The 20788-nt window shown below is 42.7% G+C and overlaps 1 protein-coding gene across 1 annotated transcript; it reads right to left on the bottom strand.

Annotated features, from left to right (window-relative positions):
• Window positions 1-283: 283 nt before the first annotated feature.
• On the bottom strand, window positions 284-1293 carry LOC100357165 (olfactory receptor 4D1). The gene has a single exon (XM_070060032.2). The coding sequence runs from the start codon at window positions 1291-1293 to the stop codon at window positions 358-360; it is 936 nt and encodes a 311-aa protein (XP_069916133.2). The 3' UTR covers window positions 284-357.
• Window positions 1294-20788: the final 19495 nt, after the last annotated feature.

Genomic DNA, 20788 nt, shown 5'->3' with positions numbered 1-20788 from the left:
CAAATTATTTTTAAAAAATATTTATTTTATTCATTTGAAAGAGTTTAGAAAGAGGTAGAGACAAAAAGAGAAAGAGGTCTTCCATCCACTGGTTCACTCCCCAAATGGCCACAGTAGCTGGAACTGAGCCAATCCGAAGCCAGGAGCCAGGAGCTTCTTCCTTGTCTGCCATGTGGGTGCAGGGGCCCAAGGATTTGGGCCACCCTCTGCTGCTTTCCCAGGCACACTAACAGGGAGCTGGATCAGAAGGAGAGCAGCTGGTACTCAAACTGGCACCTATATGGGATGTCGGCATTGCAGCCAGAGCTTTAACCTGATGTGCTACAACACTGGTCCCTAAATCAACTTATTAAAAGTTCACTCCTTGTGGCACATCACTAGGCTCTTTCCTAATCTCCTCATGGCTGCCTGCATCTCCTGGTTTCTCAGGGTGTAGATCATGGGGTTGAGCATGGGGGTCAATACCGTGTAGCTGACAGACACAGCCTTGTCCAAAGGGAAGGGCGTGAAGGGCCGTGAGTAGATATAGATACAGGGGATGAAGATCATAGACACCACGATGATGTGTGTGGTGCAGGTGGAAGCTGCCTTCCTCCGTGCTTGCCCCGAGTGGGAGCGCAGCATCACCAGGATGGCGGCGTAGGAGGTCAGGAGGAGGAGGAACCAGATGAGCACCAGCATCCCACTGTTGGAGATCATGAGGAACTCCAGGAGGGCAGTGTCCGTGCAGGCCAGTCTCAGCACTTGGGGGACGTCACAGTAGAAGTTGTCCAGGATGTTGGGGCCACAATAAGGCAAGGGGAGCATCAGAGACAGCTGGACAATGGAGTGGACAAAGCCCCCTACCCAGGCAGCCACCACCAGTGTCACACACAGGCGAGTGTTCATGATGGTGACATAGTGGAGGGGCCGGGAGATGGCTATGTAGCGGTCATAAGCCATCACTGAGAGAAAGAAGACAGTCCCGCCTCCCAAGAGGTGGAAGAAGAAGATTTGGGCCATGCAGCCCTGGTAGGAGATGGTCTTGGTCTCACGAAAGAAGTCTGCCAGCATCTTTGGGCAGGTGACTGTGGAATAGCAGAAGTCTATGACAGCCAGGTTGCGGAGAAGAAAATACATGGGCATGTTGAGTCGGGGGTCCAAAGTTACTGTGACCATGATAAGAAGATTTCCCACCACCGTGGTGACGTAAACCAATAAGAACAGCATGAACAGGAGTTTCTGGAGCCCTTGATTATGTGTGAACCCTAAGAGGATAAACTCGGACACTTGTGTGAGGTTCTGGATCTCCATGAGTTCTTCCCCTCATGCCTAGAGAGAAAACCAGGCAAAACAAAGTCACAGAGATGCAATCATTTTCTCTTGGAGGATCAGGATTGAGTTGATCAATGTCACTTTTGGGTACTATTCAAAGAGGTAACTGCGAAGCCTCCAATGAGGATATATGTTTTCAAACTCCCATAGACTTACCTCTCTAACCACAGCCTATGTCACATTACTGACATTTATGAGTATGACTTCTTCCCTTCGCACCATGCTGTCCTTGTCCACGGGTTTCATATTTCTTTTCACACCTGCTGTGCCCAATATGATGACTTATGAACCAGAGGCTCCATAAATCTAGTCTATGAATCTAACAAATGAATGAATGAATGAATAAAAAAAAGGATATGTCAGCAAGTACCTCTGACCACAGACATAACCTGCCTGGTGCATAAATTTTAGGAGGTGTAAAGGCAAGACTATCAGCAGAAGTTTGAGAGGCCACAAATGGTTCCCTGTTAAAAGAGAAGTGTGTGTAGAAAAACTGTCATCACAAAGTCAGAAGAAAAGCAAGCAGATGGTCTTGGCTGTAGCAAAGCTGGGTGGTTAGTTGTGTTCTCAAACTTTTCTGCGTAAATACTTCTGCAACATCATATGTTGTCATGGGCCATCTGCAGGGATAACTCAAAGAAGCTCCTGACAAATGCAGCATTTCCTAGAACTCTCCTCTTTAACATTTAAAATTTCATATGAATTTTCTATTATATCCCTAAATAATCTTTTTGAAGATTTTTAAAATTTAAGTATTGTTGAGTAAGATTTTGGCTGGCAAGATGATGATCGTGTAGAAAGTAGAGGATGTGGAGAGATGTGAAGTCCACTATACCTCTCTCTCTACTTCATGGGTGTGTGAATGTTTCCATGAGAAAACATAAAGAAGAAAAGTCTCAGATATACTCTAGTTTTGATCCTGATGTGTTTGTGTTATTTGTGTATTTTTCTTTGCATAAATTGTGATAAAAGGAAGGAATTTGAAAATAAAATAACACATGAAGGAATTATATCATGTAGAACACAGGCAAGTTATTTTTTAATTCTCATTGCTGTGTATAAAATTTGTTTGTAACATGCCAGATACAAAATCCTACAAAAAATTATTCAGAAATGAAAAAGCCTATGACCATGACCTAACACGCCACTCCCAGGTGCAGGCAGCACTCCCGCTGCTGTCAGTGATTTACCTGGAAGTCTCAGCCTTTCCTGAGAGCCAATTGTGACTGTGAGAAATTGAGAGGCACCAAGCCCTGGTGGAAGAGGATGCCACCGAACTTCTAGAATGTTGAATGATTCAAAATTTCTCCCCAAAAAGTGTTCATTGCTTTTTATTATCTGTGGAAAAATAATTCAAATTTATTTCTAGAATTCATCAATCATCTAATAAAATTAAAATATAATAAGGGTAAATTTGCTTTTTAAATGATCACATTGACAAACTTTTTTTAAGACTTATAATACTCAGCACTATTGAGAGTTTAGGAAAATAGGTAAATCTAAAAACTGATTTGAAAATATGAGCAAATCCTTGAATTATACTGTCTGACCCAACATCTTCTTTTAGGTATTTAAGGAAATAAAGACTAGTTTTTAAAATTTATGTTCAAGAATATCCAACACAGCATTATCATAATATTGACAAACCAGAAGTGATATAGATGTACAACTATAAGATATTACTTAAATAAAATATAGTACCTCCATGTAATGAAATACTAGTTAGTAATAAAATACATATCCTAGTGATTAACTGTATTTTTTTTTTGACAGGCAGAGTGGACAGTGAGAGAGAGACAGAGAGAAAGGTCTTCCTTTGCCGTTGGTTCACCCTCCAATGGCCGCCGCGGCCGGCGCACTGCGCTGATGCGATGGCAGGAGCCAGGTACTTATCCTGGTCTCCCATGGGGTGCAGGGCCCAAGCACCTGGGCCATCCTCCACTGCCTTCCCGGGCCACAGCAGAGAGCTGGCCTGGAAGAGGGGCAACCAGGACAGAATCCAGCACCCCGACCGGGACTAGAACCCGGTGTGCCGGCGCCGCAAGGCGGAGGATTAGCCTAGTGAGCCACAGCACCAGCACTGTATTGGGTTTTATCTTACCATGTAGTGTTATTGTTTCATAGAGTTAAAAAATGTTTTTAAATATGTTATAAAGGCCAAGGAAAAAGATGGAAATGAAAGATCAAAGTGTCAAGACAGTTACTGGCAGTGGTTATAGCTGGTTGGTGAGATTGTTAGATATATTTTTCCTCCTTTACAAATTTTACTTCTCATATTTTACAAATAGTCAAAATTTTTAGTTTAAAAAGGCAAAAGAAATATTACCATGAGACCAACAAAGGAAAAAAGAGAAGAGCTGGAAAACTCAGTGCTGCACAGCAGTGCTGTCAAGGGCTCGAGACAACATCAGGTGTGTTGAGGAAGACGTCTGGGAAGGAGAAACCTCAGAACTCTGAGGAGGAGAGAGATGCAAGTGTGGGAAGAGGGAGTGCTCCCTTGTGAACAAGAGGAGAGGAGATGTCCATTCCCAGGACCACTGCAGATCCACCTGCCTCCTCCCCTCTTTCACAGTGCCCAGCATCATTTACATGGTCAGTCAACAACCATGGGCTTCTCCTCCACATCCCTGCTCTACCTGGCACCATAAGCTGCGGTCCATACTATTCCATAATCACTCTGGCACCTTCTTAACTCTGAACTGGCTCTCCAATTTCTGTTTATTGTCTCCTCACCTGGCTGGACTTCTTCACAACATGGATTGTCACCAAGGCATATTCGTTCTTCCTTTGAAATTAACCAAATTGTTCCTCCTGGCTGAGTTATTACCATGGGTTTTCAAGAGGGTTTATGCCTCCAGGTTCTGCTGCATTTTATCCACCCTGCAACATAGCACACACCTTCACTTCCTAGAAGACATCATCTGCCTCTAGTTCAAAACATTTTCCGGGGCCGGCGCTATTGCGTAGCAGGTAAAGCCGCTGCCTGCAGTGCCGTCATCCCATATGGGTGCCGGTTCGAGTCCTGGATGCTCCACTTCCCATCTGGCTCTCTGCTATAGCCTGGGAAAGCAGTAGAAGATGGCCCAAGTCCTTGGGCCCCTGCACCCATGTGGGATACCCAGAAGAAGCTCTTGGCTCCTGGCTTTGGATGGGCACAACTCCAGCTGTTGTGTGGCCATCTGGGGAGTGAACCAGTGGATGGGAGACTTCTCTCTTTCTCTCTCTCTCTGTTTTCCTCTCTGTCTCTCTCTGCCTTTGCCTCTCTGTAACTCTGCCTTTCAAATAAATAAATAAATCCTTTAAAAAGCATTTTCCATGCTTCATTATTGGCAGAAAAGAATATACATTTAGATGGGCTTCCACACAAACTGGCTCCTACCTTTGCAGACCCGTCTGCTACTTAGGAGTGATCATTTCGGATTTTAATAGTATTAAATATCACTATCCCATTAAATGTTTGCATTTTTACTAGGTGCGAGGCACTGTGCTAAACACTTTAATTCTCATGTTATTCACATGCTTCTAAAATACTGTACTATGAATTTTCCCCACCGTGTAGCCAAGTAAAACAGACTTCACCTTAAAGAAGTGAAGTCATTTGCTTCAGATCACACAGAGAATGAGCAGCAGAGCTGGAATTCCACCAGGTCTGATTCCAGAATCTGATCTCTAAGAACTCTTGGCTTCAACCTTGCTTCCTCAGGTCTCAGTGCCTTTCTTCTGCTAACTGCCCCCACCTAGATTGCCCTTCTGTCCTGTTTAGAATTCTAACCATCCCTTTTTCAAGGTTCAGTAATAATTAGCTCTTGCCATGCATTGGTATTTTCCCACCATGACAGCCCGATACATTGAGTACTACACAGTCTTGCTCATAGATGCCTGGTTGCTTGATCATGGATGGAGGGCCGGAATGGGACAGACCGCTGTGTGAGTAGCCATTGGATGAAGGAGCACAGTTTGAGGACCGTTGAAGGGAATCCAAGAATACTAATTCCTAGAATCACCAGATGTACAAACTTAGAGGCATCATCTTAGTGTGGACACCTTTCTTTCCACCAACCTTTCTTAGCATGGGCATCTTTCTTTCCAAACCTTGCTTGGAAGTGCTTCTTCTACCTACATGCATACAGAATAGATAGTAGGTAATCTAGACAGGAAAGAAAATAAAGAGATATAAGGAAGGGCATAAATATGTAGGGGGGAAATGGGTGGATTCCAGACCCCTTTCTGTTACTCAATCTTGTCTCCCATCTGTTTTTGCTCCTGGCAAATTAGTCCACACAGGATTAATACATACATATATGTATATGTATATATACATAGATAGATAGATAGATAGATAGATAGATAGATAGATAGATAGATTTTGGCAAGGCCAAGGCAACTTTGGCTGGCTGACAAGGTCACAGCGAGGTGTGAGAAGGACAGCTGTGGTCCTCTTGGTGGTTTTAGGTTTGTTGGGAACTACACTCTGCATAAGAAAGCCAGAGCTTCGTGGTGGTCCTGCTGATGATTGCTGCATTCCTAATTTTAGGGAAGAACGCTTAGTCTCATAATCCCCAAAATGTCCATTGCCTTGTAGAATTTTAGTCAAGCAGAATGCTAGTGTAGGAGAAGGCGTGATGCTTTATGCAAGGTTGAGCTGTTTATGGAAAAGAATTAAAAAGCAACAGGCTCCCTGGTATATACTTCCCACTAGAATAAAGATAAATGTTATTAAAGCTTTAATTCGATATATGCTACAAATACAATCCTAACAATGGTTAGGATATCAAAACTGTAGAATAGATCTAGTGAACATTTAAATAAGTACAATAAAGAAATTAGAATTACAGAAAGAACTGCAAAGAGGGGATACATTTTAAAAAGGGCCTGCTTTAAACATTGGGGCTTCTCGTAAAGATTAGCTTAGGAAGGAAATATTCTAGCTTGTGTAGCCAATTTCTGCATAGCTCGACCACACTCCAGGCCTTGGCTTGTGTGGAAAGCCCGTGATCTAGCACCTGTGATTGTAACCCATGCTCTGAATATGCCCTTGAAAATCAAAGAAATTGTAATTTAAAAAAATGGACAACAGACTTGTTATTGTGAGAAAAAAGAATCATTATCTGACTTATGATATGAAAATAAATTCTGGTGCTCGAGAACCAGAGCCATGCCATCAGCCTTGCTGTGAGTGTGTCTCTCATTTCTTCGAGTGCTGACACCTCTCACACCTTGGGGCCCCTGGACTGGCTGGAGCTGGTCTCCGGCAATATTTCTTATTTTGAATTGTGTCAAAAGTTGAAAGCTAAAAAAGAGGGGAGGAGAAAAGGAGTAAGTGGGTTCCAAAAAATTAGAGTGAATTTAATAGGTCATCCTGGGAGCAGTAGAAGGTTTCTATTGAACACAGGATTAAGAAATGGAAGGATATGGAGGAGGGATAGCAACAGAGAGGGAATGGAGATTTAGAGTCTGAGAAACAGTAGACAGGAGAGAGAAAGGCAGAGGAAGAGAAGGGGACTAAAAAGGAACACTGGAGGTGGGAAGTGTGAGAGTAAGACCTGGTTGTATTTTCTCCTAGGTATAGGACGAAGCTGCAGTATGTGTGTGGGAGGTAGGGGAGAGAACAGTGTGTGACTATATTCTGCTCTCCCTCCCACCTCTGTCCTAAATTCCACCCAACACAAAAGCCAGCACAGACAAAAGGCTTTGGTCTGGATGAAGCCAACTGCTCGCCAGATCCCATTCCTATAGCATGCTTGCTCTGCGACTTCCCTATACCTTTCCTCCACCCCATGCTTGTCTCACAATTGGCTTTGACAGGAACCTTCTCAGTGTTGACTGTGGGGGGACACGGAGGCCAACACATACCTCTAGGCCAAGGTGGTCAAGGAGACTTAGAGGCCCCCATCTTCCAGGCCACCTTTCTCTTGCAGCTCTACTTTTCTGCTGGCCTCTCTCAGACCAGGAATACATATAGGATTGGCCTTCAGAGAAAGGACATTCCCCCAGGGGATTAAACTTGTTTAATTTTTGAAATGAAGCTGGGCTCAGGCTGTTGAGGGCACAGGAGCAATGGGAGTTATTAAAAAGTCTGTGAACTATTGCATCAGATCCACATAATCGTTGAGACTGTCCTGGGGCCAACACATCAGGGGTATTGATCATAGGACCACAATGAAGTAAGATAAATCTCTGAAGGGAAGTGAATTTCCATGGAGGAAATTAACACAGGAACCCAAACCCTTGATGTCAGCACCATGGACAGTGTACTGTCTCTGCCCTCCCCCCCTCCCCACTGTAGTTGGAAAAGTAAGCTATGCCCTCACAATCCAGGTTGCCCCTGCTATAATGTAAACTCTGAAGCCTTTTCCCATGGACAGTCACTAAGACACCTCTTGTTCCAACTTTTGATCAGCTCTCCTCACAACCAGTCTATCTCAATATAATTTGACTAAGTTTACCCTCCATATATAATTCACATACCATAAGAATCACCATTTTAAAATGTTCAGTTCAGTAAGTTTTGTACTCACAAGCTTGTGTAATCATCAGCACTCCCCAACTAGCCCCAAAATAAACCTTGTATCCTTAGCAGTCTCTACCCATTCTGCTCCTACCCCAGCCCCTGGCAAACACTAACTTGGTTTTTGTCTCTGTAAAAGTGTTTTGAACATTTTATGTAAATGGGATCAGACAATATGTGCCTTTTTGTGTCTTGCTTCTTTCACTTATGTTTTCACATTTTATCCACATATTAGTACTTTATTCCTTTTTTGACTAATATTTCATTGTATGGATAAAGCTATCAGAGTAATGCTGACCCCATAGAGTATGTTGGAAAGTGTGTCTTTTTTGGAAGAGTTTGAGTAGTATTAGTGTTAACTCTCTTTTAAATGTTTGGCAGAATTTACCAGTGAAGCCATCTGGTCTGGACTTTTCTTGGTTGGAAGTTTTTTAAATACTGATTAAATATTTACTTATTATAAGTCCATTAAGATTTTCTGTTTCTTCTAGAGTTATTTATAGTAATTTGTTTGTCTCTAGGATTTTCTTCATTTAATCAGGATTACCCAGTTTGTTAGCATATAATGTCCCAAGTACTCTTAATTTTTGTAAGGTTGGTAAAATGTCTGCTTTCATTTCTGGCTTATTCACCAGAATTCTTGTTTTTTCTTAATAAACTTAGCTAAAGGTTTGTAAATTTTGCTGAATTTCCTGATGAAGAAACTTTTGGTTATATGATTATTTCTATTATTTTTCTACTATTTCATTTGTCTCTGTTATAACCTTTAATATTTCTTTCTGCTTGCTTTGGTTTTAGTTTGCTCTTCTTTTTTAGTTCCTTCAATTGTAAAGTTAGATAGTTGATTTAACATATTTCTTCTTTTTAATGTAGTCTCTTACAACTATACATGGTCCTCTAAATACAGCTTTCACTGCATCCTATAAATATTGGTGTGTTGACTTTTTGTCTGCATTCATCTCAAAGTATTTTCTAATTTCATCAGTGATTTCTTCTTTGACAAATTTGTTGTTGAAGAGTGTGTTGTTTAATTTTTACATGTTTGTGAAATTTCCAGCTTTCCATTTGCTATGGATTTCCAACTGTACTTCATTATGGTTGGAGAATATACTGTGTATGACTTCAATTTCTTACTATTTATTGAGAATAGATTTATGCCCTAACATGGGGTCTATCCTGAGATTGTCCCTGCACACTTGAAAATAATGCACATTATGCTGATATGACAAGTTCTGTGTGTGTCTTTTAGGTCTATTTGGTTTATAGTATTGTTCAAGTTCTCTATTGCTTTATTGATCTTACTACAGCTCTGTTTTGATTATTGTCTTCCTGAAATAACAATTTTTTTATTTGACAGGTAGAGTTAGACAGTGAGAAGGAGAGACAAAGAGAAAGGTCTTCCTTCTATTGGTTCACCCCCCAAAATGGCCGCTACGGCCGGCACACTGTGCTGATCCGAAGGCAGGAGCCAGGTGCCTCCTCCTGGTCTCCCATGCAGGTGCAGGGCCCAAAAACTTGGGCCATCCTCCACTGCCTTCCTGGGCCACAGCAGAGAGCTGGACTGGAAGAGGAGCCACTGGGACTCGAACCCAGCACCCATATGGGATGCCGGTGCCTCAGGCAGAGGATTAAACAAGTGAACCACTGTGCCAGCCCCAAAATAACATTTTCTATCCTATTCCTTTAAGCTCAGTTTTGTCTTTGGATTTAAAGTGAGTCTCCACTTAGTAGCATGTAGGGATTATATTATTTGATCTATTCTTCTAATTTCTGCCTTTTATTTGATAGGTTGAATGTACTAAATATTTAAAGCGATTGCTGACAGTAAAGGACTTCCTCCTGTCACTGTGCTATTCGATTTTGTATATCTTACATTATTTTCTCTCCATTCAGTACTTCTAATATAACCTCCTTTTGTGTTTGGTTGAGGTGTTTTCTTGTAAGTGTGCCATTTAGGTTTCCCCTTTATTTTCTTTTCCCTGTATGTTGAAGTTATTGTCTTAGTGGTTACCATGGGGATTATAATTAGCATCCTAAATTTAAAATAATCTCATTAGAATTAGTCCAAATCTGTCTAATAGAAACTTGGCTTCAATAATGCACATCCATGTGGTTTTTAGCCTGCTTCCTCCTTTCACCTTTATGTTATTTTCATAAATGACTCTTTACACCTATGTCTGTTAACAGATTTATAATGATTAATTTATGCATTTGTCCTTTAGCTATAGGAAACAAAAAGAAGGCTTAGCAGAACACAACATTAATTTCTATTTTACCTACTGTGATGGATTGAACAAGACTTGATTCCCCAAACTCACGCAAGGTATTTAGACCTCAAAGTCTTATATTAAGGGTTGATGGATAAAAGGTAAGAGACCTCATTGGCCGGCGCCACGGCTCAATAGGCTATTCCTTGGCCTGCGGCGCCGGCACACCGGGTTCTAGTCCTGGTCGGGGTGCCAGATTCTGTCCCGGTTGCCCCTCTTCCAGGCCAGTTCTCTGCTGTGGCCCGGGAGTGCAGTGGAGGATGGCCCAAGAGCTTGAGTCCTGCACCCCATGGGAGACCAGGAGAAGCACCTGGCTCCTGGCTTCGGATCAGTGTGGTGCACCGGCCACGGCGGCCATTGGAGGGTGAACCAACGGCAAAGGAAGACCTTTCTCTCTGTCTCTCTCTCTCTCTCACTGTCCACTCTGCCTGTCAAAAGAGAGAGAGAGAGAGAGAGAGAGAGAGAGAGAGAGAGACCTCATCTACTTATGGTGTCTGAGAGGTAGGACTGGTGGGAGGTCGGTAGGTCACTGGAGGTCGCCAGTGGCCAGTTCTCTGGAGAGGCTGGTTGTTTGAGCTGAGCGTGCTTCCTGTGTCTCTCTCTGCTTCCTGATCTCTCATGTGGCTACTCCTCCACACCTGCTCCACCATTGCCAGCCTCCACCAAATGCCAGACCAATGGGGCCCTGCAATCTTGGGCTGGGTGTGAGCCCCCAGACTGGATGCTGAGATCAATCTTTGCTTCCTGAGTTGCTCCTTTCAGGTGTTTGAGTGAAAGTAGTTCCTCCTTGTAGTTACCTTTATCACTGATCTTTATTTTGTTACATAACTTTGAGTCGCCACCTGGAGTCCTTATGTCTCCGTCTGAAGGGCTCGCTTCAGCATCTGTCATAGAGCAGCTTTACTGGCAGTGACCTCCCTTGGCTTTCGTCTATCTGAGCATGTCTCTGTTATGCTTTCATTTTGGAAAGATGGAATTCTTGGCTGACAGTTGTTTTTTTCAGTCCTGTAAACATATCATCCCACTGTGTTCTGGCCTCCATGATCTGTTATGAGAAACTGGATGTTAATTCTGCTGTGAATTTTTTAAATATGAGTCACTTCTCTCTTACTGCTTTCAAGATTTTCTCTTCATCTTTTGATGGTTTGGTTATAGTGAACTACAGTGTGGACCTCTTTGGGTTTACCTGCTCATTCATTGGTCTTCTTGGATATGTGGATTCATGTCTTTCATCAAACATGGGATGTTTCTCATCATTATTTCTTCAAGCATCTCTTCTCTCTTTTCCTTCTGAGACTCCCAGAATGCATAAGCTAATCTGTTGATGGGTTTTCATAGGTCACTTAAGGTCTTACCACTTTTATTCATTCTTTTTTCTTTCTGCTCCACAGACTGGATGATTTTGTTTGCCCTATCATCTTTTTAAAGATTTATTTGTTGGGACTAGCGTTTTGGTGCAGTGGGTTAAACCACTGCTTGCAGTGCTGACATCTCATATCAGAGCACCAGTTTGAGTTGAAACTTGGATTCAATTACTCAAGTCACTTGCTAGTCAAATAGTAGGTCTTAGACTCAAGTATTCTTAATTTTTTTTTAAAAGATTATTTTACTTATTTGAAAGACAGAGTTACAGAGAGAGGTAGAGACAGAGAGAGAGGTCTTCCATTTGCTGGTTCACTCCCCAGATGGCCGCAACAGCCAGAGCTGTGCCTATCTGAAGCCAGGAGCCAGGAGCTTCTTCCGGGTCTCCCACATGGGTGCGGGGACCCAAGGACTTGGGCCATCCTCCACTGCCTTCCCAGGCCATAGCAGAGAGCTGGATTGCAAGAGGAGCAGCCAGGACTAGAACTGGCACCCATAAGGGATGCTGGTGCTTCAGGCCAGGGCTTTAACCCACTGCACCACAGCGCCAGCCCCAAGTAGTCTTGAATTTAATAAAATTAATCAATTACCTGACTCTCCATACTCTTAGCTCTGATGCACATTACAGATTTCATTCTAGAGTGGGATTTTTTTCCACTGTGGATATTTTCTGCTAGGCCTTCATTGTAGAGGGCTGTCCGGTGTGTTTTAGCATGTTCAGCCACAGCTGTGAGGCTGGCGGCTTCAACTACAGACAGCAGCACTTTTTTCTTCCCTCCCCCAGACTGCAAAAAAACAAACATGACTTTTGGTGGGCAGGTGCCCTGTTCCTACCTCTCTTGAGAATTACTTTGGTACATTAGGGGCCAGCGCTGTGGTGCAGTGGGATAAGCCCTGCCCTGCAGCACCTGCAGCCCATATGGGTGATGATTTGAGTCTCGGCTGCTCCACTTCCAATCCAGCTCCCTGCTAATTTGCCTGGGAAAGAAGTGGAGGATAGCCAAAGTCCTTGGGCCTCTGCGCCCACATGGAAGACCCAGAAGAAGCTCCTGGCTCCTGGCTCCTGGCTCCTGGTTCCTGGCTCTGGATCAGCTCAGCTCCATCCATTGCAGCCATTTGGGGAGTGAACCAGCAGATGGAAGACCTCTCTTTCTGTCTCGACCTCTCTCTGTAATTCTGTCATTCAAATAAATGAAATAAATCTTTTAAAAAGAAGTTTATGATCAATTGTGAACAGAAATGGATCACTTGGACTAGTGAGATGGCATTGGTACATGCAAACTTGATGGGATTGTATTGGAATCCCCTGGCACATTTCTAACTCCACCACTTGGGGCAAGTCAGCTTGAGCATGTCCCAAATTGTACATCACCTCCCTCTCTTATTCCCACTCTTATATTTAACGGAGATCACTTTTCAGTTAACTTTAAACACCTAAGAATAATTGTGTGTTAATTACATAGCTCAACCAATAGTATTAAGTAGAACAAAAAATACTAAAAGGGATAAAGTATTAAATTGTACATCAACAGTGATGACGGGGCTGATCAAGTCACTGTTTCTCATGGTGTCCATTTCACTTCACCAGGTTTCCTTTTTGATGCTCAGTTAGTTGTCACCGATCAGGGAGAACATATGATATTTGTCCCTCTGGGACTGGCTTATTTCACTCAGCATGGTGTTTTCCAGATTCCTCCATTTTATTGCAAATGACTGGATTTCATTGTTTTTTACTGCTGTATAGTATTCTATAGAGTACATGTCCCATAATTTCTTTATCCAGTCTACAGCTGATGGGCATTTGGGTTGATTCCAGGTCTTAGCTATTGTGAATTGAGCTGCAATAAACATTAAGGTGCAGACAGCTTCTCTGTCCTTAATGTGTAGTTCAGTGTGAATTAATGATATGACTAGTGCTCAAACAGTATTTTGCACTTTGTGTTCTGTGTGGGGGCAAACTGATGAAATCTTTACTTAATATATATTAAATTTATCTTCTGTTTATAAAGATAATTGAAAATGAATCTTGATGTGAATGGAATGGGAGAAGGAGCGGGAGATGGGAGGGTTGCAGGTGAGAGGGAAGTTATGGAGGGGAAAAAGCCACTGTAATCCATAACTGTATTTTGGAAATTTATATCTACTAAATAAAAGTTAAAAAAAAAAAAGAAAACAACATGGTGGAGAATATCGGGGTATGGATAATGGAAAGTAAGTTAGGTTCATTTATTTAAAAATAAACTTTCCCGGCTGGTGCTGCGGCTCAATAGGCTAATCCTCCACCTTGTGGCGCCAGCACACCGGGTTCTAGTCCCGATCGGGGCGCCAGATTCTGTCCCGGTTGCCCCTCTTCCAGTCCAGCTCTCTGCTGTGGCCCAGGAGTGCAGTGGAGGATGGCCAAGTCCTTGGGCCCTGCACCTGCATGGGAGACCAGGAGAAGCACCTGGCTCCTGGCTTCAGATCAGCGCGATGTGCTAGCCGCAGCGCACCGGCCGCGGTGGCCATTGGAGGGTGAACCAATGGTAAAGGAAGACCTTTCTCTCTGTCTCTGTCTTTCTCTCTCTCACTGTCCATTCTGCCTGTCAAAAACTAATAAAAATAAAAATAAATTAAAAAAAATAAACTTTCCTAAAAGAAATTAAAAAAAAGTTTAACATTATATCAAATGCAGTGGCCAGAATTAAGTAATTGAAAAAACAATAAACAGTTCCAAATGAAAATGACATACAGAGAGAGAGAAGGAAACATAGAAACAAAAAGAGAGGGGCCTGTGCTGTGATATAGCAGGTAAAGCCACCACCTGCAATGCTGGCACCCCATATGGGCGCTGGTTTGAGTCCCAGCTGCTCCACTTCCAATCCAGCTCTGCTGTGGCCTGGGAAAGCAGTGGAGGATGACTCAAGTCCTTGGGCCCCTGCACCTGCATGGGAGATCAGGAAGAAGCACCTGCTCCTGGCTTCGGATTGGCGCAGTTCTGGCCGTGGCGGCCATTTAGGGGGTGAACCAACGGAAGGAAGATCTTTCTTTCTCTCTCTCTCTCTTGTTAAATTAAAAAAAAAAAAGATTAAATGCAAAGGAACAAGACACAGTCCTTCCCTGCCAGAACTGCACCAAGTGACATGGCCACTTTTCTCCAAGATTTCCATCACTTACACCCTGAGTTCACTGCTTCCTGTGACTTAGGCTTACGTACAAAATGCTTCAAGAGTATCGTTTGCTTTCATCCAGTTTCCCATCTCACCCAGACATCACCCTATTCCTTCTCTCCAACCAAGTCTTTCTGTTCCAGCAAAGGTTAGGGAAAGAAGAGGTAGAAGCCACAGCGTCCACTCATCCTGGAGGAAAGAATTACCTTGGAGGAACTCACAGATTACTGGTGGGGTGGAGTTTGGCCAGGGGCCAAAACACCTGGGTTCTTCCCACAGTTCTGCCACAAACAAGCCATGCAACCTTGAATGGACATAAAATCATGATTTCTGGAAGCTCTATGGAGACTTCAGAGGTCATCTAATCCAATTTTCCACTTTTTATATGCAGAAATTGAGGCCTGAAGACGTGACATGCTACGTGTCATGTGATTGGTTGGTTGCATAGCTGGATCTTACCCATAGGGTCATCATTTCCATTCTCTTTCAGTCAATGTGCTGGAAGTCTCCATTTCCTCATCTGCTCAGTGGGCACAGGAAAGATGATAGATGAGGTCAAGTGTGCTAATGTTGGTGGAAGAGTTTGGAAATCAGAAAACATTCAAATGAGAAGCTTTTTTAAAATTTTATTTGACAGACAGAGTTAGACAGTGAGAGAGAGACAGAGAGAAAGGTCTTCCTTCCATTGGTTCAGCCCCCAAATGGCCACCACGGCCAGTGTGCTGCACTGATCCGAAGCCAGGAGCCAGCTGCTTCCTCCTGGTCTCCCATGCAGGTGCAGGGCCCAAGCACTTGGGCCATCCTCCACTGCCCTCCCGGGCCACAGCAGAGAGCTGGACTGGAAGAGAAGCAATGGGACTAGAACCCGGCGCCCATATGGGATGCCAGCGCCACAGGTGGAGGATCAACCAAGTGAGCCATGGCACCGGCCCCCAAATGAGAAGCTATTAATTTCACTGAGAACACCCACTGGAAATTGACTCACTGCTATGCCCCATTGGAAGGTCAGAGCCCAAGGGAGAGCTGAGTTGGCTCGTCCGCCTCTCCTGGGGCCTGGGAACATTTAATGGTAACACTGAGTAGAAAGTCCCGGCCGCTGGAGCTAATAAGGCTCACTGGAACCACTTTAAAGTTGTTTTGCTCAAAAATACTGTGTATATGTACTCAGATCTCAACAAAAAGTGTGTTCAGAGATATGGGACTAGAGATTATCATCTCTACCCCCTCTCTTTTACAAATAGATTCCAGTGTGATTCATGGTTCCGACAAGTCACACCTGGCCTCTTAGGACGTTTAGGAAATGGTTGTTAAAGATGTAATGAGGCATTTGAAATAAAATTTCTTGAAGAGTAAGACAGCAGCAAGAGAGAGTGGTCCAGTTGTGGCCCAGTGGCTCAATGACATCAAGACCCTGGTACAGGAAATCTGTGATGCTCTTGACCTTTCCCTCATGAGACAAGGTGGTTTCCACTGCCTTTAATCATGTTTATCCTCACAGTCTCATTCAAAGGCTGGAAGTGAGGAAAGGGGGTGGGGGATTTCTTTTTCCTCCTACCTCTTTTATCTTTAACTGGAGGGAAAATCTTTCCCCAAAACCCTCTAGCAAACACCCCAATGTCCCATGGGTCATTGTTGAATTTATCACATGACAACTCTTGAATGATTTGGAACAGGAATAGTTGGCCTTTTGGTGGAAACTGGACAAGGGAGAAGAAATTGGGAGTGCTTGTTGGGGAGACAGCTTGCAGTGGTTCTCTTGTGAAGTCCTTGGCAACAGGAACGAATGTGATGAAACACAAGAATCTTGAGAATGTAGCATCAGGGGTCCCAGACCCAAATGCAAAAAAGACTGGGTCTCATGCCCCTCATCAATCCAGTCCAGAACTCCGGCAGTTGACTTAAAGGCAGGAAACCAAGGTTTTTCTTTGGATAAATAACAACCCCAGAAAAATAGGCCTCAACAAATTGGCACTGGGGAGCCTTTGGTGAATTACTTACTTCCCACCTGATCCATCAGTATGAAAGCCATGCCTACACAAAGAGGTTCTAATCAACTTTTTAGTGCCTTCCTCCTAAATGGACATAGACAACAAGGATCACCAGGCATTTAAGGAAGTCTCCAACATGAAAAAGCAAAAACAAAGAAGTTGAAAAGTGACTGGAGGGGCTGGCATTGTAGTGCAGTAGGCTAATCCTCCACCTGCAGCGCCGGCACCCCATATGAGCACTGGTTCTAGTCCCAGCTGCTCCACTTCCAATCCAGCTCTCTGCTATGGCCTGGGAAAGCAGTGGAGGATGGCCCAAGTGCTCGAGCCCCTGCACCCACATGGGAGACCAGGAAGAGGCACCTGACTCCTGGCTTCAGATCGGCACAGCTCCAGCAGTAGTGGCCATTTGGGGAGTGAACCAATGGAAGGAAGATCTCTCTCTCTGTCTCTCCCTCTCACTGTCTGTAACTCTACCTCTCAAATAAATAAATAAAATCTCTTTTTAAAAAAATGTGACTGGAAAGAAAACAAAAATGATGCAGGGATCATAAAAACCTTTTTAAAAAGAGAGAGAGAGGGAGAGAGAGAGAGGGGCACTGTGGCCCAGCAGGTTAAGCTACCACTTGGGTTGTCCGCATCCCATATCAGAGGGCCTGGGATGGAATACCAACTGTACCACTTATGATCCAGATTCCTGTTAATGCACGTAGGAGGCAGCAGGTGATGGCTTGAATACTTGGGTCCTTGCCACCCACATGGAGGACTCAGATAGAGTTTCTGGTTTCTGCCTTTGGCCTGGTCCAACCTCAACTGTTGCAGGCATCTGGGGAGTAAACCAATAGATAGAAGATACCTTTCTCTCTTTCTCTCTTTCTCTCTTTCTCCCTCCCTCCCTCTGTCTCTGCTTTTCAAATAAATAAAAATAATAAATGTTTTAAAAAATCTTCTAGTGCCTATTAGAGGCAAGAGGATGTTAATATCTATAAAATAAAAATAGAGTTATATGAAAGACTAAGCAAAAATGAGTTCTTGGAAATCCAAATATGTTTACAGAAATCAAAATTTCAACATAGAGCTGGAAAGTAAAATATAAAATATAGAATAAAATTTTTAAAATTAAAAACAATTAGAAATAATACAAAAGAGGTTTAGAAATTATTTCAGTAGGAATTTACAGAAGAATGGCAAATACAAAGGTAATAAAAAGGGGCAGCATTGTGGCTTGATGGGTTTCATAATAATGGAAAAAGAACAGCCCCACTCTGTTTCTTTTCTGGTCCTTACTGATTTTTATCATGATTATTACTGAGAACAAAGTTGTCATTTAGAGTTGGGAACATGAAAAAACGAATGCAGTCCAGGAGTCGTACGCACTGGCATGGCTCTACACTGGACGTCGAGACAAGGAAGAATGGTGCTAACTCTACGTAGAGGAAGAGAGGCAGCTGAGTGTGTGTGTGTGTGTGTGTGTGTGTATGCTAGGGAGGCGACCAGTCAGTTATCCAGAGACTCAACTGCCGGAGCAGGAATGGCTGCTCCAGGGGTGTGAGTGTGACAGGAGATCACTGCAGGAGCCAGACTCCTCCTCACAGCCCTGAGGGGATGGAGCAGAGAAACATTATTTTTCATTTATAATGGTTATAATGGTAACTTGAATGTTTATGTGCAGTACAAGTGACTTCAAAAACAAATAATTACAAAGCCAAAAGAAGTTAGGAATGGGGAAGCCGGTGTGAGAGGCTGGGCAGTTTTAGACAACAGTTACATAATCTGAGGATCATGATTACAGAACAGAATGATAGTAGAATAAATCCTGGTAAAGGAAAATAAGCGTTAAGTTTCCAGATCGGAAGATGGATGAAGGAGGAAGAGTAATGTGCCAACTGCCTCAATTGCCATAGCAGGGAATCAATCAGTACTGTCTGAAGCTGACAAAACAGACTTTAGGCCAAAAGCTGCAAAAAAGAGAACAAAGCTCATTATATAGTATAAAGGGACCAATTCACCAAGAGGATCTAACATCTGGAAACAAACATGCCAACATAAGACCACATAAATGTTTACAGCAAATGAAGAGATCTGATCAGAGACACAGACTGTAAGACAATAATAATAGGGGACTTTAATACTTTGCTTGCAACAAAGGACAGATAATCCTGAAAGAAAAGCCAGCAAGGAAACATTCGACTTGGGTTGTACTTCAGACCAAATGGACCTGACGGACGACACACAGAACATTCCACCCGACAGCAACAGAATGCACATCTTCCCAAGTACACACAGAATATTCTCCACGATAGATCATATGTTAGGCCAACAGGGAAAGTTATAGCAATAAATGCCTACATCAGAAAAGAAAAAATATCTTAAACAACCTAGAAAAAGAAGAAAAAACTAAATTCAAATTTATTAGAAGGAAGAAAATAATAAAAATCAGAGCAGAAATAAATTAGAGATGAGAAAAAAGACTTAATATTATTAAAATACCAACTACCCAAAGCTATCTACAGATTCAGTGCAATCTCTAACAAAATTCAAATATCACTCTTCACAGAAATAGGAAAAAATCCAAAGTTTGTAAGACTCCAAATGGTCAAAGTAATCTTGATCAAAATTAACAAAGCTGGGAGCATCACAATAGTGGGTTGCAAATACATTACAGAGCTATAATAACCAAAACAGCATGGAATGGCTGTGAAAATAGACCCATCAACTAATGGAATATGATAGAGCCCAGAAATAAATACACACATTTATAATCAATTTATTTTCAACAAAGGTGTCAGTAATACACATAGGGGAAATGACAGCCTCTTCAATAGCTGGTGTTAGGAAAACTAGATATTCACATGCAGAAGAATTAAAATGGACCTTTATACCACTCTATACATATGTGAGTATATCTATGAATAAGGATATATATAGGTATCTATATATATATGAGTGTATCAATGATTATATGTATAATAAGTATGTGTATATATGAGTATCTATACATGTATAGTCATAAAAAGCTACATATTTAAGTGTAATACTTGAAACTACAATTACTAAAAATTACTAGAAGAAAACAAATGGGAAAAGCTCCATGACATTGGTCTGGGCAGTGATTTGTTGGAAATTAACTCAAAAGCATAGACAAAAAAACCAAAAATAGACAAATGGGATTTCATCAAACTAAAACTCTTCTTCATAGCAAAGAAAACAATAGAATGAACAGACAATCCACAGTCTGAAAGAAAATGTTTGCCAGTTCTAAGTCAAAAAGGGCGTTAATATCCAAAATACAGAAGGAACTCAAACTACGCAATAACAAAGAAGCAAATAACCCCATTTTTAAAATGGGCAAAGGACTTGAATAGACATTTCTCCAAAGAAGTAACCAACAGCTGTATGAAAAACACTCAACATCTCTAATCATAAGAGAAATGTAAATTAAAACCACAACGAGAAGGCAAACATTGCACTCTACCGAGGAGCATCAGTTCAGTGTCACTGCTTCCAAGGGTGTTTTGTGGAACCAAAGACTATTGGTGGCCCATGTCAAGTCATAGTTCACAAGTGGGCGGCTCATCTGCAACCACATTCAATAACCTCCTTAGTGAAATTCTTGCTGCCAGTGGATAGTTTGGGATCTACAATGGGGCTGAAACTGAATTCTGGACAGCTAATGTGTCAAGCTGAAATAATTTGCATTATTCTGAAAAACCTCCCTTCTCAATAACCAATGATTTTTTATTTTTATTTTATTTATTTGACAGGTAGAGTTATAGACAGAGAGAGAGAGATAGAGAGAAAGGTCTTCCTTCCACTGGTTCACTCCCCAAATGGCCACTATGGCCGGTGCTGCACTGATCCGAAGCCAGGAGCCAGGTGCTTCCTCCTGGTCTCCCATACGAGTGCAGGAGCCCTCCTGGGCCACAGCAGAGAGCTGGACTGGAAGAGGAGCAACCGGGACTAGAACCCGGCACCTATATGGGATGGCAGCGCCACAGATGGAGGATTAACCAAGTGAGCCACAGCACCGGCCCCACCAATGATTTTTTTTTTTTTTTGACAGGCAGAGTGGACAGTGAGAGAGAGAGAGAGACAGAAAGAAAGGTCTTCCTTTGCCGTTGGTTCACCCTCCAATGGCCGCCGCGGCCAGCACGCTGCAGCCGGCGCACCGCGCTGATCCGATGACAGGAGCCAGGTACTTATCCT

Source organism: Oryctolagus cuniculus, chromosome 17 (assembly GCF_051225735.1).
Source record: "Oryctolagus cuniculus isolate XC-2025 breed Fujian yellow rabbit chromosome 17, ASM5122573v1, whole genome shotgun sequence".
In the NCBI taxonomy this organism is placed as follows: domain Eukaryota; kingdom Metazoa; phylum Chordata; class Mammalia; order Lagomorpha; family Leporidae; genus Oryctolagus; species Oryctolagus cuniculus.
The sequence above is the reverse complement of the archived record's forward strand: the minus strand, read 5'-3'. Positions and strand labels throughout refer to the sequence as shown.

Excerpts from the sequence above, each read along its gene's own strand:
- LOC100357165 (XM_070060032.2), bottom strand. The coding sequence starts at position 1,293 with ATGGAGATCCAGAACCTCACACAAGTGTCCGAGTTTATCCTCTTAGGG.